The 25,421-nt window shown below is 37.1% G+C and overlaps 1 protein-coding gene and 1 pseudogene across 1 annotated transcript; both read right to left on the bottom strand.

The window, feature by feature from the left end:
- Positions 1-1,280: 1,280 nt before the first annotated feature.
- LOC122912929 (olfactory receptor 4P4-like) lies at positions 1,281-2,183 on the bottom strand. Its single transcript, XM_044259327.1, has one exon. It carries the CDS (start codon positions 2,181-2,183, stop codon positions 1,281-1,283), a length of 903 nt encoding a protein of 300 aa, XP_044115262.1.
- Positions 2,184-20,870: 18,687 nt separating this feature from the next.
- On the bottom strand, positions 20,871-21,777 carry LOC122912928 (annotated as a pseudogene).
- Between the last annotated feature and the right edge of the window lie 3,644 nt (positions 21,778-25,421).

The raw sequence follows: 25,421 nt of genomic DNA, 5'->3' as shown, positions 1-25,421 counted from the left end.
AATATGCATGTGTTACCTTAGAGGATTCCCAGGAGAGGATTCATAACAAAGACCAAGGGTGAAAAAGAATGTGCAGAAAACACAATCATTTCAATCCAGTTGTGGCTATTGGCTCATCTATTCATTCAATAATTATTATTGAACCCAGTTATGAGCTGGACACTGAGCTCCTAAATGTCTAGTTAGTAAGACCTGAAAGAAGAAACTTAGTAACAAGGAAGGCCAAGAAGAATCTCATATCTGGGATAGAGCTGAATGCAAGTACCATTAGGAACACATTGGAAGGGCTTTCAAGCCTTTTCATAGCCTGTAGCTCATTTCTCTTGGCAATGAGTAATACTCCACTGTATAATGTTGAAGTTTATCTATCCTCACCTATTGAAGGATGTCTTGGCTGCTTCCAGTTGTATGAACAATTGTGAATAAAGCCACTGTTAAATATGTGGTTTTTTGTGGACATAAATTTTCAGCTCCTTTGGGTAAATGCCAAAGAGTGGGATTGCTAAATTGTTTTAGTTCTGTAAAAAGTTGACCCTTTGGTTCAGTAGCCAGGGTCCTTGGATAGAGCCCTGCATCAGGAGCCCTCCTCAGTGGGGAGTCTGTTCCTCCCTCTCCCTCTACCCTGCCACCCGTGAAGCCCTGCTCCTGCTCACTCATGTGCATGCTCGCTCTCTCTCTCTCTCTCTCAAAATATAAATAAATAAATAAATTCTTAAAAGAAATAAAACAGATTCAACTCTAAATATTTATTCATTTTTGCAACTAATTTGTATGAACTAAGGAATGTACTATCAGAAATTTAAATTAATTCTTTTAGTTTTAGATTATTATTATTATTGTTCTTTTAACATTACAACTTTTGAACTACCAAAGAACGTTCATCACTGTGTCGTCTGGCCTCTAAGTGCAATGTATTAAGAAAACCATCATTAAGATAATTCCCTTTATAAATAACTAATAATATATCCTTGATTTATTTGCTTTGGCTTATCTTTTTCTTTCATGAAGCTTCCCCTATCTATACCCTGTTAATATGCCACAAAATTAACTTAGTTCACAATTAATTTTTGTATGCAAGGATCAGTACTTTTTCAATGATCATTTGAATTCTGTAGTCCTACTGCATCCATTCATTCCCCTCATATCAGTGATGGTTCATAATCCTCATGATCTAGTCCCTGCCTTCTTCATTCACATCTTCCTCTTTTCTTTCTCAGAGTCAATTAGCCAATGAACCTCTTCAAATTAAGAGTGTGAGTCCTTTGAAAACAATGATGTTTTCACCAAACTTTTCTCACTGCTTTTTTCATCTCTGAATTTCTCAGAGTATAGATTAAGGGATTGAACATAGGAGCCAAATTGGTATAAAATAGAGCAAATATTTTGTCCTCAGGAAAAGTAGTAGGTGGTCTAAGGTAGATAAAGATTGCAGGCCCAAAAAATAAGATGACCACAGTGACATGAGACCAACAGGTGGAGAGAGCTTTGCGTCTTCCCTCAGCTGAGAGATTTCTTAAAGTGAACAATATTATCCCATAAGAAACAAATAAGACAATAAAGGTTACTAAGGCAACCATACCTGAAAAGGCAACCACAAGGACACCAGTGATGTAGGTACCAAAACAGGCCAGCTTTAGCAAAGGAAAAATATCACAGAAATAGTGATCGATTTCATTGGGACCACAGAAGGGCAAACCAATTGCAGTAGAAAACAGAGGTAAGGCATGGATGACCCCACTAGCCCAAGCAGCTAAGACTAGGAGGTGGCACCTTGTCCTGTTCATGATAATCACATAGTGGAGGGGTTTGCAGATGGCAGCATAGCGATCAAAGGCCATGGCAGTAAGAATGAAGATCTCAATGCCTCCAAAAAAGTGCATGGTAAAGATCTGTAACATGCAATTACTGTAGGAGATGATTTTTCTTTCCACTAACAGGTCAGCAATTAACTTGGGTGTAACTGTAGAGGTATAGCAGATGTCCATAGAGGATAAGTGGATGAGGAAGTAGTACATGGGTTGGTGAAAAAGGGAACTGCATCGAATGGAGACAAGGATCAGAAGATTTCCTGCCAACAGGGCAACATAACAGAATAAGAAGAGCATGAAGCAAAATATTTCTATGTTCTGGTCATACGAAAGTCCTAGAAGTATGAATTCTGAGATGTTTCTCTGGTTTTTCATATAGTTGGCTTTTGTGTAGGCTTCCATAAGGATTTACATTTCTGAAAGTAGGAAAAAAATAAAAAGATAATTCTAGGTGAATATTAACTGTAGGAACACTATATATAAAATTTATTAAAATGCGTATTTTCATAAATAGTGTTAAGAACAATTATTCTTGTTTATGAAATTGAGCTGCTTATTATTTTTATGCTGTCTTGTAAATCTATCATAAAACATTTATAATGCAATAATGAGAATAATTACATGTTTTTATCAATATTATTTAGTAGTTATTTAAATATTTAAATACTATTTTGAAAATACATGTTATTGCTATTAAGACTTTAGTATGGCTATTAATACTTTTAATACTTTTATTAATTTCATTAATACTTTAATACTATGAATACTTTATTAATACTCTAATAGATACTTTTAATAAATAAATACTAATTACTTTATTAAGTCTAAAACAAGGAAAGTTTTCTCCCCCCATATTTCCCAATTCTTATAACTTACATATAGAATCAACTTTCCTTCTTTTATTTATTTTTTTAGATTTTATTTATTTATTTAATAGAGATCACAAGTAGGCAGAGCAGCAGGCAGAGAGAGAGGGAGAAGCAGACTCTCTGCTGAGCACACAGCACAATGTGGGGCTGGATCCCAGGACCCTGGGATCATGACCTGAGCCGAAGGCAGAGGCTTTAACCCACTGAGCCACCCAAGCCCTTCAACTTTCCTTCTTTTTAAATGATCAGGAAATTGTCTTAATTTTCTGGGAATGAATCCTGAAGAAATTCACATTTGTTTGAACTACTGATTTGTAAGTTGTGTTGAGCATACTATACTTTCCCATCAGGTCAGCTATTGTCAATTGGTTGTGTTAAACCAATGGAATTGCTCTCACATTAAAAGGAAAGAGCAGGAGAAAACAATACAGCAAAAGAGAGAATATCAATTAATGACTGAAATTTTGAAAAATATTCAAGAAACCCATTCATTTGTTATACTTATATTTCGTAAGTTAAATACTATTTCAAAAATATATGCTACCAGGGCACCTGGGTGGCTCAGTGGGTTAAAGTCTCTGCCTTCAGCTCAGGTCATGATCCCAGGATCCTGGGATCTAGCCCCACATCCAGCTTTCTGCTCAGTGGGGAGCCTGCTTCCTCCTCTCTCTGCCTGCCTCTCTGCCTCCTTGTGATGTCTGTCAAATAAATAAATAAAATCTTAAAAAAAATATATATATATGCTACCATTGATGCTTGTGGTAGCAATTGATAAAGGAAAGATAAAATTGTTGAATTGCCCACCTATTTTTGAATTATGTCCTTGTCATGGCTTTGTCAGAAAATTTCATATTGAGATACAATCTAAATATCAAATGCCAATAAAAGGGGATGATACTGAAAGTAACTTGAAGACACACTTTCTGTTGAGTTAGAATTCAGTGATATATTTTGTAATAAGGAATAAATGAAAAATTAAGGAATTTGCATCTTTGTGTCCAATGTATATCTTAAGACATCATTTAATCAGTGTAAAATGAATGTGGGATAAAAAGAAACCATCCAAGAGCTATTTTACCCACTAAAGGGAGAATATCTGATTCTAGTGGGTTTACAAAGGTAGCCTACTTTCTATGGTAGTCTGACTCTCAAGTGACAGACATATTTGGGCCCCCAGATGTCTATTTAAAATACAATATGTTACAATATGATTTAGCAACCACCATTTGTAGAAACTTCCAGATTTAATATCTATGTTATTGATATTCCTTAAGAAGATTTTAGATGGCAAATAGGTGGCAGCTATGGCATTTTCAGAATACCCTGTACCATAAGACATCAATTCTCTTTTAAATTACTATTCAAAATTTTAACCTCATAAATAGACAAATTTTCACTTTGTTCCTACTTTGCTTTCAGGGTCAAGGATCCTTGTCTTCCTTTATATAACAGAATAAAATAATTATGTCACAGAGTGTTCAGCAGGTAACTGTAACTAGGGAGTACTGAAAAGCTTTAGGGTGTGAAAATCATTGACCAATATTTTGCTTATTGCAACGAATAGTAATCTTTGTTTATGAGGTAGAAACAACATCGATATTTCAGATATACCTAAAACAAATTGATTTATAGACAACTTTTATCAAAGTAGGCTGTGAATAATAAAAATATGGAAATCACTTGACCAATTCAAATATCTGATTCTACACAGAAGAGACATAGCAAGAGAATTTAGGTAATTTCTCAAGACTGAAAAGTAACACACTGTATTAAAAGACAGAAATCCTGTTTCTTCCTCAGTCTGGGGCTATCATTCATGGGAGAGCACTGAGAGGGATATCATGAAGGGCAGTATGGAAAAACTCTTTTGAGTCCTCTGAGCAGAAAAGAATACCTATATTCTAGGGTTTGCTGATTCTAAAACATTTGAAATAAATTGCCCTCAGTTTTACAAAAATGCAAATTCCTCAACAGGATTCCTGCTTGTGTTCTAGGTCATCATTGGAATTTTACCTCCAGTAGCACAAAACCCAGCTTGTATTCTGGGGAAAGTTATCCTATGATCAGTGCTGTTAGGAGAGGTAAAGGGAAGAGGGAGAAATCAGTTGAGATTTACTGTCATAAATAAATTTTTACTGTCATAAAACAATAAAGTGATACCGAGGACCCCTCTCATGGAAAAACTCAACGCACAATTGGTAAATAAAGAACTTGAGGTAACACTGAACAAGGGGTTGAAACAGCAGCAACACAAAAAGGGATAGAAATGCTGAGGCATTTCAAACCAACTGACCAGTGTGATTCTTGAGCAAATGGATTCATCTCTTTATGTCTCCTCTTTCTCATTTCACAACTAAGATATCAATCTTAAATGCAGAATTTTAGTGAGGAACACATGAGCTAATATGAAATACACAATGACGTGTGTGGTTCAAAATCGTCATTTTTCTTTTACAGTCTTTCCTCTCTGAGTGACTAATTTAAGACCACAGACTGTCATGCACACACACAGAATCAAGGGAAAAATAAAGAAAATTTAAAAAAGAGCATACATAATATGAGTTTACCAAGTATGATCATGATTCAACTCCAATTTGAACAATCTGTTACTGAAATTCTGTTAATATTATAATCCATTGGTTATCTTGTTTCTTAATGCTAATCACTATTCCAATTTTTTTCTCTACAAAAAGGAGATGAACCATGAGAGACTATGGACTCTGAAAAACAATCTGAGGGGTTTGAAGTGGCGGGGGGGTGGGAGGTTGGGGTACCAGGTGGTGGGTATTATAGAGGGCACGGCTTGCATGGAGCACTGGGTGTGGTGAAAAAATAATGAATACTGTTTTTCTGAAAATAAATAAATTGGAAAAAAAAAAGTATGCAAATGCATTTTTTTTATATTATTGAATAAAAATTATGTATACCTTTGTATTTTGCTGTTTATGAATGAATAGAACCTGTCATATTTAGATAAAAGTATCTACTACACATTCAAACTTTCCCTTAGTGTAACAGAATGTAAGGTGCTATAAATTTACCATGGTTGACTCATGAAACTACTCTATGTTAGGAAGGCAGATGTTTTGAAATATAAGAAATTAAGAAATATAAGAAATTCTGTTATAGTACACATTCAAGCATAAATTTGTCTATTTCTTAATCAGAATATGGAAGAGAGCATTTATTCAAGAGTTGGGGAAACAATGAAATTCACTGCCTACTTGAAGATGGTTATCTAACTCTACTCTTTTGCACCACAAAAGGCAGAATTTTGCTTATAGCTAATGTGCCATTAAAATTCAAGTGTGCTGAAACATTTTTATAGTAATCAAATTGTCATATGCTTCAAGAGAGGCTATATGCTTTAGAATGAAATTGTATAGAAGTAAAATAAAGAGCATGCAATTATTCTAGCACATGTATGGTGGGACCCTTCACAAACCAAGGTGACAAAGTAATTGACTAACCATAAGATCCGAGTGGCTGTCTGGTTAGATCTGGGGCTGCATCAGGAAGCATTTCCTTCTCAGATACTCACTCTGCCTGTTTATCCCTAGTACCAAAATCTGGAATCCACTGCAGAGAGTTACAAACCTGGAATTCAAACACACCCACATGAATTCTCTGCAAACATTTTGAAAATTTCAACAAATCCTAAACCTTCTACAATTTACAAGAGAAGTGTACTTCTAATATTCAGTAAGACTCTTTGAAGCAAGAAGTAGATTTTCATCCCTCAGGGAAGCAGCCTGGGAGTTTCAAAAGCTGATTAACTGCTTAATGATAGTTCAGGAAGAAAATAAGCAAAATGGGTTATATATAGCCCTGCAACACTAACACGAGTATATAGGTCCTAGGAATCATCACTTTATTTTACGCTTATTTCTGAAGACAATTTGATTCAGAGGAACAGAATACAAACATGTGGCAACGTGAGAATTAATAGGTTTTTGAAATCTTTATGTAATTATATTGCCAAAGGCATTTCTAGACAGGTCTTTGACCAAGTGTTGCAAAGCTATCATCACATAAATGTGCTTCGTGCTCTTGGGTATAAAGGTTCCACAGATGCTTATATGGAGACAAAAAATTGGCCCTTATTCCCTGAAGGCCCCCAAAAGCTTTAGTGTGGCTGCCATGTGCTCTTCCAGTGTTCTGAAGGATAGAAGGGAAATTGTAGTAATAATAGTATCAGGTTTGTTTTCAGGAAATCAGTAATGAGGTAGTACAAGGAGCACCAAAGACAGCCACTGACAGTCCTTTTTGTTTTTGTTGTTCTTTTTTGAAATTATCAAGTTCTTTGGTATCAGGGTAAGTAGATAAATGAAATCAGTGATTTGTGGTATTATAATTCATATGATGTTAGCATTGATGCATGAGATGTTGGAAAATGGTAGAAAAAAAAAGGAAAGAAAAGAAAAGAAAAAAGAAAGAAAGAAACAGCTCTTCTCCATAATTTGGGAAGCAGGAAATGCAAAAATAATGTGGAAAGATGAGAGGGAAGAAGCCAAGTACAGCAAAACCTTTAATGTGTTTCCCATTTGGTCCTTCTCTGCTCACTGGCTAGTCACAGGTGGTTTAGACTCAGCCTCATCTGCCTGCACGGAAGCAAGTATGTCTCTCTTCCACATGCCAGCCCTTGCATGTGATGCTTTCACATGCAATAAGGGTCAGGATATAAAATTTTATAATATTTAATCTGTTTCAGATCAATCTACTTAGCCAAAGGATAAAAAATTTGCTGAGAGATTGTTGGTTGGATTAAGCTCATTGTATTACTTATTGTTCATGATAATGCATATTTTGACACACATATTATTAGCTTTACTATGTAGATAAAAACACAGAAGGTTCAAAAGTTTGAATAACTAGTTCAGGTAGCCAGTAAGCACTTGAAACAAGAAAATGCTTTATTCTGGTTTCCTGCTTTCTTTGGAGCTTTAAATGTTTAATAACCCTGAGGAAATGAGGGATTCTAGCACTTCATCTTAAAGCACATGGTAACCCAGTGATTTAGAGCTTGTCTACACCAGCATTGTGTCCAGTGTTGACCAAGCTGTGCTCCAGAGCTAGTCTGCACAGATCAACCTCAGGAGACTGCTGGTCATATCTCTAACCTTCTCCTGTGTACACATGTGGAAAACCCTTAGAGAAGAATAACAGTTAATTGACATCCTCAACTATTTAGTTCATCCTTTTCTGTATACTAGCTCTGCTTCATAATTATAATTTTATTGAAGTAAAAAACATCATTTTTTATGGACACATTTTTTTAGATATATTTATTTATTTTAGAAGGAGAGAGAAAGAGAGATAATTGTCGTATTGGAAGGGCAGAAGGAGAGGGCAAGAAATTCTCTAACAGACTGCACCCTGAGTGCTCAGTCCAGCGAGGGTGCTCTACCTCAGGACACTGAGGTCACCAGCTGAGCCCAAACCTGCATTCCGATGCTTAACCAACTTCACCACCACCAAGGCACCCCTCTTTGGGACACTTTCGTTCCACGTGTTTAGAAAATTTGTCTTTTAACCCAAGGTTATGAAGATCTTCTCCTATGTTTTACACCAACATTTTTTTAACTTTTACTTTCCACAGATAGCTCTGAGTCCATTTTAAATTAATCTCTACTGTTGTGATATATAGATAAAAGTTTGATTTGCTTTCTTTGTTTTTTTGTTTTGTTTTGTTTTTGTTTTTGTTTTTGCTTTGTGCGGTAATGATGCCCAATATTTTCACCTTCATTTTTTGTAAAAACCATTTTTTCACCACTCAGTTGACTATAGACTTTACTGAGATTAGTTGACCATATATGTGTGGGTCTACTACTGGGCTCTCTATTCTGCTTTGTTGGTCTTCTCAGGTATCTTTATGAAAATACCACATCATTTTGAACACAGCAGTTTGGTAACATTGTTGGAAATCAGATCATGTAAGTTCTTCAAATTCCTTCTCTTTTAATGCTGTGGGACCTAATTTAGGACCCTTGTATTACCATATGAGTTTTAAAGTTGTTTGGAAAAGTTCAATACATTCCTGTAATTAAGCTTGAGAAAGTGTAAATCTGGAAATGCCTTAGGGGAGAACTCACCTCTTAATAATGTTGAGAAATCTATCCACAGACAGCATTTCTTCTACATATTAAGGTGCATATATTCTCTCAACAAATGTTTTACTCTCAGAGTACATGTTTTCCTTATAACTTGCTACATTTATTCTTCATTATTTTATAATATTAAGACATTACAAATGGATTTTTTATTTATCTTTTTATTTATTTATTTATAAAATTTCTTCTCAGTGTTCCAGAATTCATTGTTTATGCACCACACCCTGTGCTCCATGCAATGCATGCCCTCCATAATACCCACCACTAGGCTTACCCAAACTCCCACTCCCCACCACTCAAAACCCTCAGATTCTTTTCCAGAGTCCACAGTCTCTCATGGTTCATCTCCCCCTCCAATTTTGCTCAACTCCCTTCTCCTCTCCATCACCCCATGTCCTCTGTGTTATTTCTTATGCTCCACAAATAAGCAAAATCATATGATAATTGACTCTCTGTGCTTGACTTATTTCACTCAACATAATCTCTTCCAGTACTGTCCATGTTGATACAAAAGTTGGGTATTCATCCTTTCTGATGGAGGCATAATACTCCAAAGTATATATATAGCCCATCTTCCTTATCCGTTCATCTGTTGAAGAGCTTCTTGGTTCGTTCCACAGTTTGGTGACTGTGGCCATTGGTGCTATGAACATTAGTGTAACATTGGGGTATAGTTGGTCCTTCTTTTCCCTACAAAAGTATCTTTTTTTTTTAAGATATTATTTATTTACTTGATAGAGATAACAAGTAGGCAGAGAGATAACAAGTAGGCAGCAGAGAGAGAAAGAAGCAGGCTCCCCACTGAGTAGAGAGCCCGATGCAGGGCTGGATCCCAGGACCCCGGGATCATGACCTGAGACAAAGACAAAGGCTTTAACCCACTGAGCCACCCAGGTACCCCACTACATCTGTATCTTTTGGGCAAATACCAAGTAGTGCAATTGCAGGGTAATAGGGAAGCTCTATTTTTAATTTCTTATGGAATTTCCACACTGTTATCCAAAGTGGCTGCACCAACTTGCATTGCCACCAACAGTGTAAGAGGGTTCCCCTTTCTCCACATCCAACACAAGTCTTGTTGATTTTGGTCATTCTAACTGGTGTAAGGTGGTATCTCAAGGTGATTTTAATTTGAATCTCCCTGATAGCTAGTGATGATGAACATTTTTTCATGTGTCATTAGCCATTTGTATGTCCTCATTGGAGAAGTGTATGTTCATGACCTCTGCCCATTTTTTGACACGATTATCTATTTTGTGTGTGTTGAGTTTGACGAATTCTTTCTAGATCCTGGATATGAGCCCCTTTTCTGTATTGTTGTTTGTGAATATCTTCTCCCATTCCATGGGTTGCCTCTTTGTTTTGTTGACTGTTTCCTTTGCTGTGCAAAATCTTTTGATCTTGATGAAGTCCCCAAAATTCAGTTTCATTTTTGTTTCCTTTGCCTTTGGAGACATATCCTGCAAGAAGTTGCTGTGGCAGATATCAAAGAGGTTACTGCCTATGTTCTCCTCTAGGATTCTGATGGATTCCTGCCTCACGTTGAGGCCTTTGATCCATTTTGAGTTGATCTTTGTGTATGGTGTAAGAGAATGGTTGAGTTTCATTCTTCAACATATAGCTGTCCAATTTTCTCAGCACCATTTGTTGAAGAGACTGTCTTTTTCCACTGGATATTTTCCCCTGCTTTGTTGAAGATAATTTGACCATAGAGTTGAGGGTCCATATCTGGGCTCTCTACTCTGTTCCACTGGTCTATGTCTGTTTTTATGCCAGTACCATGCTGTCTTGGTGATCACAGCTTTGTAGTAAAGCTTGAAATCAGGCAATGTGGTGCCCCTAGTTTTGTTTTCCTTTTTCAACATTTCCTTAGCAATGTGGGGTCTCTTTGGGTTCCATATAAATTTTAGGATTGTTTGCTCCAGCTCTTTCAAAAATGCTGGTGGAATTTTGATCGGAATGAAGGCTGGGGTAGTGATTCTCATATCAGATAAATTAGATGTTAAAGTAAAGACTGTAGTCAGAGATACAGAAGGACACTACATAATCCTTAAAGGAACTATCCACCAAGATGATCTAACAATTGTAAATATCTATGACCCCAATATGAGAGCAGCCAATTACATAAGAAAACTGTTAATCAAGATAAAGAGTCATATTGATATGAATACACTAATTGTAGGAGATCTTAACACGCCTCTCTCAGAAATAGACAGATCATCAAAGCAGAAAATCAATAAAGAAACAAGAGCATTGAATGACATTGGAACATATGGACCTCATAGATATATACAGAACATTCCACCCTAAAACAACAGAATACTCATTCTTCTCAAGTGCACATGGAACCTTCTCAAGAATAGACCACATACTGGGTCACAAATCAGGACTCAACTGATACCAAAAGACTGAGATTATTCCCTGCATATTCTCAGATCACAGTGCTTTGAAACTGGAGCTCAATCACAAGGAAAAGTTCAGAAGGAACACAAACACCTGGAAGCTAAAGGCCACCTTGCTTAAGAATGCTTGGATCAACCAGGAGATCAAAGAAGAACTGAAACAATTCATGGACACCAATGAGAATGAAGACACTTTGGTCCAAAACCTATGTGATACAGCAAAGGCAGTCTTAAGGGGAAAATACATAGCCATACAAGCCTCCCTCAAAAAAATTGAAAAATCCAGAACACAACAGCTTTCTCTACACCTTAAAGAACTGGAGAATCAACAACAAATCAAATAAACTCCACACATAAGAAAGAAAATCATCAAGATTAGAGCTGAGATCAATGAGGTAGAAACCAAAGATACAGTAGAACATATCAATGAAACTAGAAGTTGGTTTTTTGAGAGAATCAATAAGATCAATAAGCCATTGGCCAAAGTAATCCAAAAGAAAAGAGAGAAAGCCCAAATTCATAAAATTATGAATGAAAAGGGAGAGATCACAACTAACACCAAGGAAGAGAAACAATCATCAAAAGTTAATATCAACAGTTATATGCCAATAAACTTAGCAACCTTGATGAAATGTATGCTTCCTGGAAAACTACAAACTCTCAAAATTGAACCAGGAATTAATCGACAACCTGAATAGACCAATATCTAGTAACGAGATTGAAGCAGTGATCAACAACCTCCCAAAAAACAAGAGCCCAGGACCTGACAGGCTCCCGGGGGAATTCTACCAAACTTTCAAAGAAGAAATAACACCTAGTCTCCTGAAGCTGTTTCAAAAAATTGAAGCGGGGGTGAGGGGTGGGAGGTTGGGGTAACAGGTGGTGGGTATTGTAGATGGCACGGATTGCATGGAGCACTGGATGTGGTGAAAAAATAATGTATACTGCTTTTCTGAAAATAAATGAATCAATTTAATAAGAAAAAATAGTAAAAAAAAAAAATTGAAGCAGAAGGAAAACTTCTAGACTCTTTCTATGAAGCCAGCATTACCTTGATCCCTAAAACAGGCAAAGACCCTACCAAAAAGGAAAATTTCAGACCAATATCACTGATGAATATGGATGCTAAGATTCTCAACAAGATCCTAGCAAAGAGGATCCAACAGCACATTAAAAACATTATCCACCATGACCAGGTGGGATTCATCCCTGGGCTACAAGGAAGGTTCAACATTCGCAAATTAATCAATGTGATAGAACAAATTAATATGAGAAGAGAGAAGAATCACATGGTCCTCTCAATTGATGCAGAAAAAGCATTTGACAAAATCCAGCATCCGTTCCTGATTAAAACGCTTCAAAGTATAGGGATAGAGGGAACATTCCTGAACCTCATCAAATCTATCTATGAAAGACCCACAGCAAATATCAACCTCAATGGGAAAAAGCTTGCAGCCTTCCCGTTGAGATCAGGAACAAGACAAGGATGCCCACTTTCACCACTCTTGTTCAACATAGTATTAGAAGTCCTAGCAACAGCAATCAGACAACAAAGAGAAATAAAAGGTATCCAAATTGGCAATGAAGAAGTCAAACGCTATTTCTTTGCAGATGACATGATTCTTTATATGGAAAACCCAAAACACTCCACCCCCAAACTACTAGAACTCATACAGCAATTCAGCAACATGGCAGGATACAAAGTCAATGTGCAGAAACCAGTGGCTTTCTTATACACTAACAATGAAAATACAGAAAGGGAAATTAGAGAATTGATTCCATTTAATATAGCACCAAGAACCATAAGATACCTGGGAATAAACCTAACCAAAGAGGTAAAGGATCTGTACTTGAGGAACTACAGAACACTCATGAAGGAAATTGAAGAAGACACAAAAAGTTGGAAGACCGTTCCATGCTCTTGGATCGGAAGACTAAACTTTGTTAAAATGTCTATACTGCCTAGAGCAATCTATACTTTTAATGCCATTCTGATCAATATTCCACTGGTATTTTTCAAAGAGCTGGATCAATAATCCAAAAATTTGTATGGAATCAGAAGAGACCCCGAATTGCTAAGGAAATGTTGAAAAACAAAAATAAAACTGGGGGCATCACGTTACCTGATTTCAAGCTTTACTACAAAGCTGTGATCACCAAGACAGCATGGTACTGGCATAAAAACAGACACATAGACCAGTGGAACAGAGTAGAGAGCCCAGATATGGACCCTCAACTCTACGGTCAATCTTCAACAAACAGGAAAAAATATACAGTGGAAAAAATACAGTCTCTTCAATAAATGGTGCTGGGAAAACTGGACAGCTATAAGTAGAAGAATGAAATTCGACCATTCTCTTACACCGTACACAAAGATAAACTCAAAATGGATAAAAGACCTCAATGTGAGGCAGGAATCCATCAGAATCCTAGAGGAGAACATAGGCAATAATCTCTCCGATATCAGCCACAGCAACTTCTTTCAAGGTATGTCTCCAAAGGCAAAGGAAACAAAAGTGAAAATAAAGTTTTGGGATTTCATCAAAATCAAAAGCTTCTGCACAGCAAAGGAAACAGTCAAAAAAACAAAGAGGCAACCCATGGAATGGGAGAAGATATTTGCAAATGACAGTACAGACAAAAGGTTGATATTCAGGATCTATAATGAACTCCTCCAACTCAACACACACAAAACAGGCAATCATATCAAAAAATGGGCAGAAGATATGAACAGACACTACTCCAATGAAGACATACAAATGGCGATCGGACACATGAAAAAATGTTCATCATCACTAGCCCTCAAGGAGATTCAAATTAAAACCACATTGAGATATCACCTTACACCAGTTAGAATGGCCAAAATTAACAAGACAGGAAACAACATGTGTTGGAGGGGATGTGAAGAAAGGGGAACCCTCTTCCACTGTTGGTGGGAATGCAAGTTGGTGCAGCCTCTTTGGAGAACAGTGTGGAGATTACACAAGAAATTAAAAATAGGGGCACCTGGGTGGCTCAGTGGGTTAAGCCGCTGTCTTCAACTCAGGTCATGATTTCAGGGTCCTGGGATCGAATCCTGATTGGGCTCTCTACTCAGCAGAGAGCCTGCTTCCTCCTTTCTCTCTGCCTGCCTCTCTGCCTACTTGTGACCTCTCTCTGTCAAATAAATAAATAAAATCTTAAAAAAAACAAAAATAAATTAAAAATAGAACTTCCCTATGACCCTGCAATTGCACTCCTGGGTATTTACCCCAAAGATACAGATGTAGTGAAAAGAAGGGCCATCTGTACCCCAATGTATATAGCAGCAATGGCCACAGTCACCACACTGTGGAAAGAACCAAGATGCCCTTCAGCGGACGAATGGATAAGGAAGATGTGGTCCATATACACTATGGAGTATTATGCCTCCATCAGAAAGGATGAATACCCAACTTTTGTAGCAACATGGAATGGGACTGGAAGAGATTATGCTGAGTGAAATAAGTCAAGCAGAGAGAGTCAATTATCATATGGTTTCACTTATTTGTGGAGCATAACAAATAGCATGGAGGACATGGGGAGTTAGAGAGGAGAAAGGAGTTGGGGGAAATTGGAAGGGGAGATGAATCATGAGAGACTATGGACTCTGAAAAACAATCTGAGGGGTTTGAAGTGGTGGGGTGTGGGAGGTTGGGGTACCAGGTGGTGGGTATTGTAGAGGGCCCGGTTTGCATGGAGCACTGGGTTTGGTGAAAAAATAATGAATACTGTTATGCTGAAAATAAATAAATTTAATTTAAAAAAAATATTATGTAGTGTCCTGTATCTCTGACTACAGTCTTTAGTTTAAAATCTAATTTATCTGATATGGTAATCACTACCTCAGCCTTCTTTTGAGGCCCAGTGGCATGAAACATGCTTCTCCATCCCTTCACTTTCAGTCTGCATGTATCCTTGGGTTCAAAATACATTCTTGAAGACAACATATGGATGGGTCCTGTCATTTTATTCAATCTGCAACCCTGTCCCATTTCCTGGGGACTCTAAGGCCATTCATGTTGAGAGTGATTATTGAGAGATACATTTTTATTGGCATAGTGTTACCTGTGAAGTCTTTTTTCTGTAGATTGTCTCCATAAATTTCTGTTCAATGATATTCTTGGGATTTTTCCTTTTTTATAGAACCCCCCTTAATATTTCTTGTAGTGCAGGTTTGGTGGTCACATACTCTTTTAAACCTTTTCAGTCTTGGAAGCTCTTTATCTCTCCATCCATTCTGAATGTCAGTTTTGCTGGATAAAGTATTCTTGGCTGCATGTTCTACTCATGTAATGCCCTGAATACATCTTGCCAGCCCTTTCTGGCTTGCCAAAATTCTGTGGACAGGTCTGATGTTACTCTGATGGGCTTCCCTCTGTATATAAGGAATCTCTTCTCCCTGGCTGCTTTCAAGAGCTCCTGTCTAAAATTATGATTCATCATTTTCACAATCAGATGTCTTGAGGTCTTTCTAGACTCTATTATCTGGGCAGGGGGAGAACTTTCCTCCTCTAGGACATGAACGCTGGTTCCATTTACCAGATTGGGAACATTTTCATGGGGAATTTGTTCAACTATATCCTCTAGTCCTCTTCCTTTCCTCCTCCCTCTCAGGGATTCCAATAATTCTTGATGTTGGAACATTTCATGGCATCATTTATTTCCCTAATTCTGTTTTCATGGCTTCTAAGCTGTTTGTTCCAGTCTTCCTCCTGATCTTTTTCTCTATTAGTTTTTCCTCTAGATCACTAATTCTATCTTCTGCTTCAGTTACCCTAGCTGTTAGAGAGTTTAGATTAGATTGGAACTCAATAGGAGCATTGTTAACATCATCCCTTGTGGCTTTCATTCCTGCCCTAATCAATTCCATTCTGTTATTAAAGACTTTCTACAACCTAGCCATTGCCTGGATAATTATTAGCCTGAATTCCCTTTCCAACATACTGTTTATGTCCATATCCAATAGCTCTGATGGAGAGGGCACAGTCTCTGAATTTTTATTCTGTTGGGCATTCCTCCTCCTAGTCATTTTGTTGAGACATGGTTGAGGGGAGGGGTAGCTGAATGTACCAGTCATAGTGCAGGCAAGGTGCACTCTGGAACACTTCTGTCCACGGGCATCTTCTGGCCCTGTAGAGATCCAGAAGTGTGTAATTCTAATCTCAGGCTGATTTTATGGGTGATCAGAGTTCTTTGGTAGATAATCAGCTCACTTTAGGGGACCAGTTGAAACAGTGCCACCTACTTCTCCACAATCTTCTCACCTGTCTTCACAGGGCCCTCAGATAGTCCCAGGTGAATGAAGAGAAGACCCTAAGAGCAGCAATTCAAATTGTGCAAATGACTTTCGGCACTAGACCCAAATGTCTGGGTGTCAGTGTGTACAATTAATTTTTAAAATCCAATTTCTATTTGTTAGTTACTAGTACAAACTATGAAATTGAACTATGTATATATTGATCTTATATATTGAAATTATGCTAAACTCACATTACAAAGTAGGAGAACTAAAATTGTCTATACTCACATTCAAATGATGTGTGTGCGTGTGTGTGTGTGTGTGTGCAAGTCTGCTAATGTAATAGTGTTATATACACTTGCATCCAAAGTAGTATTAAAGCAATTATAATTATTATGTTTATATAAAAAGAGATTACTAGCTCAGTGTTGTTAAGTATAGCAATATAGGGCATGGATAAGAATCTGGAGGAAAACCATTAACTATTATAATCTGAAATAATCTTTGTTCTGCCCTTAATTAACATCTTGATCTTGGCAGGATCCTTAACTTTCCTATGTTTTTATTACATTATGTATAAACTAAGTATAAAATCAATTGCAGGAATTATCTCACAGGTTTATGGTGGGGATTAAATCAGCAAATGTCTGCAAAAATACAGAACCACTAAATATTCAATTTAGTAAATATAGTTATTGTTATTATTACCATCAACAGAAGTCTCTAAAAATGTCTCTAAGTCATCTTAAAATGGATGGAATAATACCAACCACACAGGATGTTATCAGTATGCAATGGGATCCTGTGTAGAGAACACTTGCTACTATGTTGTGAACATATCAGTTATTGAAGTGTGTGTGTGTGTGTATATTTATATAATTCTGTGTTGTATATATGACATATGCATAATATACATATGCATGCACACATACATAGTTATATAAATTTAAAAACTATTTTATGGACCCTACAGAAAGCATGACTCATAAGAGCATATTTTGAACAACTCTATGCTAAATTTAAAAAGACTGACAATGCCAGTTTTTGGTGATGATGTAGGGAAACAGAAACTCACACATTGCTGGTGGAAATATAACATAGCACTACCACTTTGGAAACACTTCACAACGTCTTGATATGTTAAAATATACGTAACATGGGGCGCATGGATGGTTCTGTTGGTTAAGCATCTGCCTTTGGCTCAGGTCTGACTCCTGGGATCAAGCCCCACATTGGGCTCCCGCTCTGTGGGAAGCCTGCTTCTCCCTCTACCACTCTTCCTGCTTGTGTTCCTGTCTTGCTCTGTCTCTCTCTGTCAAATAAATAAATAAAATATTTTGGAAAAATTAAAACAAAATACACTTAATGTATAAGTCAGCAATTCCACTCTTAGGTATCAATCGAAGAGAAATAATAATCTATGTCCACAAGAAGGCTTGTACATGAATGTTCACACTTCATCATTCTCTAGGGCCATTAACTGGAAAAAATTCCAATGCCCATTGGCTAGAATAAGTATACAAAATATGGTAGAGCCCTACAGTGGCACACTATTCTTACTAACGAGGAACAAACTGCCAATAATACAATGTGATAAACCTCTAAAACAGTATGGTAAGAGAAAAAGATAATATTTTCTTTAGGAAATTGTGAAGTATGTGGCTTTACAAATGAATCAAGAGATAAACTGGGGTGTCCTTGAGATTCCATAATCTCTGAACAAAGCTCTGTGGTTCATTATGTCCCAGCAGCACCTGTAGTGTGATAAAAATTGGATCATCAGTTCCATCCTGAACCCAAGAGTGAAAATTCTCATAGCATATGTAGTTATCACTCACCTCAGCTGAGTTTATACCCCATTTTTAAACTTATTCCTTCTTGTTCTTCTTCCCTTCGTAGCTTTCCAGTCTCTTTGGAGATGGTTTTCTGTTTTCCATCTTTGCTACCTTATCACATGGGAACACGTGTCTGTTATGCCACTCCTTCCCACCCACAAAACTGGCATTCACATGTTTTTCTGAACTGTACATGGTATACTTATAAAATGTGAGTCCTCAGGACTGAAGAAAAAAGGATAAAGCTTTCCAACAGACAATTTTGACCCCATTGCTCACACCTCAGAACCTGTGGATAATGACCCTGTGCCCTTGGAATAATCGAACGTTGTGTAAGAACTTTTTCTAAGTAAAGTTCATCATAAGTTGACCAGAGCACACTTTTTTGATCTCAGAATTTACAGTGATGGATGGGACTAAATAGCTCTATGACAGGTCAAACAAGGCTAGATGCCAAGCCTGTCATATTTTAATTGTGAGGTTTGGACCATTTGGCTTCCAATCCATGAGTCTTTTTGAATTAAGTAATCTGCACATTTTGGATAAGCAGATGACTCAAAGGATTTTTTTTTTCTTTTTTTAACAACTCAGCCGTTAGAAAGACCAAAATATGGGACCCTATCACCAACTGATGCTGGTGAGGATGTGGAATAACAGGAATTCTCATTTATTGCTGATGGGAAAGCAAAATGGTGCAGTCATTTGGGAAGACACTTTGTCAGCTTTTACAGAACTAAAACAATTTAGCAATCCCACTCTTTGATTTTTGCACAAAGGAGTTGAACATTTATGTCCATAAAAAAACCTGCACATGCATGTTTAACAGCATCTTCATTCCCAGTTGCTCATACCATTGGAAGCAGCCAACACGTCCTTCAGTAGGTGAGACTAGATAAACTGCAACATCAGACAGTGGCATATTATTCATTGCCAAGAGAAATGAGCTGCAGGCCATGAAAAGGTATGAAGATCCTTCCAAAGTGTTCCCCATGGTACTTGGCATTCAGCTCCAGCACAGATATGAAACACTTCTTGATCTTTCCAGTCAGTCACTTTTTAGTTTCATGTCTTACTAGCTTGACTTTTAGGAGCTCAGTGTCTGGCTTATAACCCGACACACAGTAGAAGCTCAATAATAATTACTGAATGAATAGATGATCCAGTAGCCACAACATATTGAAATGATTAGATGTTTCCTTTTCACCCCCTCGCTTTTGTTATGCATCTTCTACTAGGAATCCTCTCAGCTGACATATGCTTATTCACTCTGATGATTTCCCCTCAATTTTTGTGCTCCCTTCTGGTATGTTTTAATGTATGAAATTTTCCTGACCCTCTGGTCTTTGTCGTGTGTCCTTCAAACAGACTTTCATTGCTCCCTGTGCTGCCACTACCTGCCCATTTATAACATGGTCTTATCATTTTCTGTTCCCCTCTGGGTGTCTCAGTAGATCTAAAACTCTCTGAAGGTAAGACTCTAGTTCCTCTGTACTCACCTCTGAAGACCAGTAACCATCAGTGTGTCTGATACATTTGTTGGGCTCAAGAAATTTCTATTGGTGAATGAATGAGAGATGTATGATCAAATATAAATGAATGGCATACATTTACCCTGAAGTTGTTTTGTGTGTAGCTAGCAGCACATATTTTTTTAAAAGAACAATTCATAATGAAATGTTACCAAGAAGTAAATCATTAACAGAGAAAAATGACATGAACAGCTCAAATTCATATGATGATGACATCTTGCTGAGAGCAGGGAGAGTAACAAGGTAAGCTATTTTCTCCAACACTAAGGATCCCAGTTTCAATTTCTTTCGTATTACACAGTTTAAGTAAGAGTTTAAAAAATTGTACTTACTGAAAGAGATTTAGCTAGAATTGGCAGAGCCTAGACCAGTGAAAGGTCAGAAATAAGTCCCTGGTCTCTAGTACTATTGCTTTTCTGTACATTTTCTGACTATAACTCTCTTCCTTTATCACATTATTCACTCAAACAATATCTTTATGCCCCAAACATTATGGTGCCTTGTAGAAAATATTTTGAACAGGTAGCCAAGTATTCTATGGAGTGTGACTTTATTTTATGAATAGAAATTCCTCTTAAATAATAGGATGTTCATTTATTTGAGTCATCATTTTTTTCTGAACGTTTAGCAGCCTAAGATGGGTGACATGAGCATTACAAAATGACACTCAGGCTACAAGGAGATTTGAAAACTTTGGAGAGTCTTTGTTACCCCTCAGAGGTTAAATATCACTTTGTTTTTATAATCCTATTGTCCTTTAATACCATAATCTTATAGGCAACATGTTACATCAACCTTGATGTATAAGGCTGATGTATAACTATAGATAGTGAACGTGTGTGTGTGTGTGTGTGTGAGAGAGAGAGAGAGAGTGTGTAGCATAGTCTGTGACTAGGCTTTTTCTTTCTTCCACACTTTCCTGTTCCACTCAGTACAGAATCTGTCATTCCCAGCAGCTTACTATTTTCTTTACACAGTAAGTATTCCTTTTTAAGTTCATCCAAAATGTCCTTTTGACCTTTGTTTCCATTGCATCGATGTTGAGCGTCAGGCATATTTATTTCTCACTTGAAATAAATTTTCTACTACACAAATTCCTAATAACATTTTTCATCTGGTCATTTCTCAGAGTATAGATTAAGAGGTTTAACATTGGTGTTATCATAGTGTAGAACACTGCAACTGCTTTATCAATAGATAAAGTAGCTGCAGGTCTCATGTACACAAATACGCAGGGCACAAAGAACATGACAACCACTGTGATATGGGAGACACAGGTGGAGAGGGCTCTGTGCCTTGCCTCCAAGCTGTGGTTCTTTAGGGAGCACAGAACGACCAGGTAGGAGACCATCAAGAGGAGACAGTTTAACAGACAGATGAAACCACTGTTGGCAGCAACAAAGAGCCCTAGAGTGTGGGTATCAGTGCAGGCAAGATAGAGCAAAGGGTTCAGATCACACATAAAGTGATCTTTGATGTTAGGGCCCCAGAAGGGTGAAGGGATGATAAAGAGGATCTGTAGGGCTGCATGAAGAAAGCGTCACACCCACACCACTCCCATTAGAAGGCCACAAACCTGCCAATTCATGATGGTTTTATAGTGCAGTGCCTTAGAAATGGTCACATAGCGATCATAGGCCATCACAGTAAGTAGGATGACATCAGCATCTCCGAAGAAATGTTCCCCAAAGACTTGGGTTATACATGCATTGAATGTGGTCATCTTCTTCACATGGAGTGAATCTGTGATCAGTTTAGGGGTATTAACAGAAGAATAACAGGCATCAGTGAAGGAGAGTTTGGTAAGGAAAAAGTACATGGGGGACCCCAATAATGGACTCGCAGTTCCCACCAGAGAAATGATGTTAAGTGACGAAAAAGACAACAAATACGACTTTGTGCATCTTTGGATTCTCTGTGAGCCCCAGTAGAACAAACTCTGTCACATTGTTCTTATTCTCCATCATGTCATGTTATGATTAATAGTATTACTTGAAAAAAAAAAACCTGTTTAATGTGATATTGAATTTATTAAGCTTCTTAATCTAGTAAATTAAAAAAATACCTAGATTTTAGTGAGTTGTGGAACCTCATGACATTTTTTGAGACGGAAAATAAGTTTTGCTGATTACTTAACTGATCTCCTCAATGAAGTTTCTGTTGAATGTGGCCAAGGGGAACTTTGTGAACAGAGAGGCAAGAGGACATCTGTGTACACATCATCATCTGAGGTGACTAACCCTAACATGAAGTAGTGGATCCTACACATAATTGCAGGTGAGTATGAAAGGGGAGGGTAGTTTTTGATGTAAAAGATATGAATGCAAGGTTAAGGAATTTTCCCTTTTTTCTTAGGAACAGGGGAATGATGGCAGAAATTGAGACTATCAATGGAAAAGTGAAGAAGAATATGAGGAAGCAGGAATAAGGGTCTACTTGTGTCTTGGATGAAGTGGGGTGGGTTTAGGCAGGGCACAAAAGCCAGAGAAAGAAACCCCAGTTAGACTGTTCTTTATAATACTTAACAGAAGACGTACAGGGCATCGGTGGTGGGTCTGTAAAAGTGACTATAAATAATCATAATGCATTTGTTGAAATACAGTAATGTTATTATATATATATGGATATGTATGTATTAATAACTGATTGCTATATTTATGGCATAGTAGCAAGTGCTCTGTGCACAGGATCCCATTAAATATTGATAATATCCTTTGTGGCTGGCTTTATTCCATGCATTGTGAGATGATAAAACAATGTCAGAGACTTATGCTAATGGTAATAATAATGATAACTATATTTATTAAATTGAATATTTAGTGGCTCTGAATGTGTTTGCAGACATTTGCTGATTTAATCTTCACCACAAACCTGTAAGATAATTCCTGGTATTGTTTTTATACTTATTTTATACATTATGCAGTAGAAAGAGCAGTTAAAGGTCTTGGCAAGATCAAGATGCTAATTAAGGGCAGAACCAAGATTCCTTCAGGTTATAATACCTAATGAGTTTCCTTGAAGTTCTTACCCATACTCTATATTGTTACAATTTACAACACTGAACTAGTGATCTCTTTTTTACATAACTATAATAATTACAATTGTTTTATTACTACTTTGGAGGCAAGTGTATATAACATTATTACATTAGAACTTTTGTGTAGGTAATCATTTGCCTGTGAGTACAGACAATTTTAGCTTTCCTACTTTGTAATGTGAGTTTAGCATAATTTCAAGACATAACATCAACATATACACAGTTCAATGTCATAGTTTGTAGTAGTAACTAATAGAAATTGAATTTAAAAATCCATTTGTAATGTCTTAAAACTTTAAAATAATTAACAATAAATGTAGCTTATGGAGAGGGTGGTTGGGTTATGGACATTGGGAAGCGTATGTGCTATGGTAAGTGATGTGAAAATGTATGCCTGACGATTCACCGACTGGTACTCCTGGGGTTCATAGTACCTTATGTTAATAAAAATACTTAATAAAAAGAATGAATGTAGAAAGATAAAAGGAAAATGTACTCTGAAAGCAAACGCTTCTTAAGAGAATATAAACACCTTAATATAGAGAAGAAATACTGTTTGTGACAGATGTCTCAACATTATTAAGAAGTGAATTCTCCCCAAAGCCATTTCCAGATTCACACCTTCTCAAGCATAATTGTAGGAATTTATTCAAAACTTTTCCAAACAGCTTTAAAACTCATATGGAAATACGAGGGCCCTGAATTAGGTCCCACAACATTAAAAGAGAAAGAATTTGGAGAGCTTACATGATCTGACATCCAGTGATGTTACCAAACTGCTGTGTTCAAAATGATGTGGTATTTTCATAAAGATACCTTAGAAGACCAACAAAGCAGACTAGAGAGCCCAGTAGTAGACACACATATACGGTCCACTAATCTCAGCAAAAGTCTACAGTCAATTCAGTGGTGAAAAAAATATTTTTCGCAAAAAATGAGGGTGGAAATATTGAGCATCTTTACTGCACAAAACAAAACAAAATAAAAAAAACAGAGAAGATTTTAATCTATATATCACAACTGTATAGATTTATTTAAAATGACAGAGTTGCACGGACTTACAGTTACATATTTCGTGTGTGTGTGTGTGTGTGTGTATGAAATGTAAAAGCTAAAAAATGGTGTAAAACGTAAGAAGATCTTCATGACCTTGGATTACAAGAAAAATTTTCGAAACACGTGGCACGAGGGTGTCCCAAAGAGGAATCCCTTGGTGGTGGTGAAGTTGGTTGAGCATCAAGATCCAGGGTTGGACTCAGGTGGTGACCTCAGGGTCCTGAGATAGAGCACCCTTGCTGGACTCAGCACTCAGGGTGCAGTCAGCGATTTCTTTCCGTCTCTTTCTACCCTTCCACCATGCTCATTATCTCTCTCTCCTTCTAAAATAAATAAATATATCCAAAAAAAACCCAAAGTGTCCATAAAAAATGATGATTTGCACTTCACCATAATTATAACTATGCAGCAGAACTAGTATACAGAAAAGGATGAACTAAACAGTTGAGGATGTGAATTAACTGGTGTTTTCCACGTGTGTGTGTATAGGAGAAAGTTAGAGATATGACCATCTGTCTTCTGGCATGGATTGGTGCAGGCTAGCTCTGGAGCACAGCTTGGTCAACACTGGACATTACTCTGGTGTAGACAAGCTCTAATCACTGAGTTATCATGTCCTTTAAAAGATGTGCTACAATCTCTCATTTCCTTAGGGTTATTAAACATTTAAAGCTCCAAAGGAAGCAGGAAACTAGAATAAAGCATTTTCTTGCTCCAGTTGTTTACTGGCTATTTGAACTAGTAATTCAACCTTTAAAACCTTCTGTGTTTTTATCTACATAGTAGAGCTAATAATATGTGTGTCAAGATATGCAGTATTATGAACATTAAGTAATACAATGAGCTTAATCCCACCAGCAATCTCCCAGAGGATTTTTGTTATCCTTTGGCTGAGTAGATTGATCTGAAACAGATTAAATATTATAAAATTTGATTTCCTGACCTTTCTTGCATGCAAAAACATCACACACATGGGTTGGCATGTGGAAGAGAGAGCTTGGAGTGGCTTCGGTGCAGGCAGATGAGGCTGAGTCTAAACCACCTCTGACTAGTCACTGAGCAGAGAAAGAATCAGATGGGAAACATATTAAAGGTTTTGCTGTACTTGGCTCCTTTGCCTGATGTTTCCACATTATTTGTGCATTTCCTCCCTCCCAAATTATGGAGAAGAGCTGTTTATATCTTTCTTTTTTATTCTTCTTTTTTCGTCTTCCATCAGCTCATTCATCAATGCTTAACATCAAACCAATAAAATATCACAAATAATTGATTTCATTTATCTACCTGCCCTGCACACCAAAGAGCTCGATAATTTCCTAAAAAAGGACTGAAACTAGTCCTTTTCAGGACTAGTTTGTCCTGCTTGTCCTGCTTGATCTCAGCTTTTCCTGCACTAACCTGATGCTATTATAGGCTACAATTTCCCTCCTATTCTTCAGAAAGCTGGAGCAGAGGGAAGTCACCCTTTATAGCCTTTTGTGGTCTTCAGGGAAAAGGGGCCAATTTTTCCCATAG

Source organism: Neovison vison, chromosome 7 (assembly GCF_020171115.1).
Source record: "Neovison vison isolate M4711 chromosome 7, ASM_NN_V1, whole genome shotgun sequence".
NCBI lineage: Eukaryota > Metazoa > Chordata > Mammalia > Carnivora > Mustelidae > Neogale > Neogale vison.
This window is presented reverse-complemented; position numbering and strand designations above follow the sequence as displayed.

Bases quoted from the DNA above. Each gene is read 5' to 3' on its own strand.
- LOC122912929 (XM_044259327.1), bottom strand. From the start codon at position 2,183: ATGAAAAACCAGAGAAACATCTCAGAATTCATACTTCTAGGACTTTCG.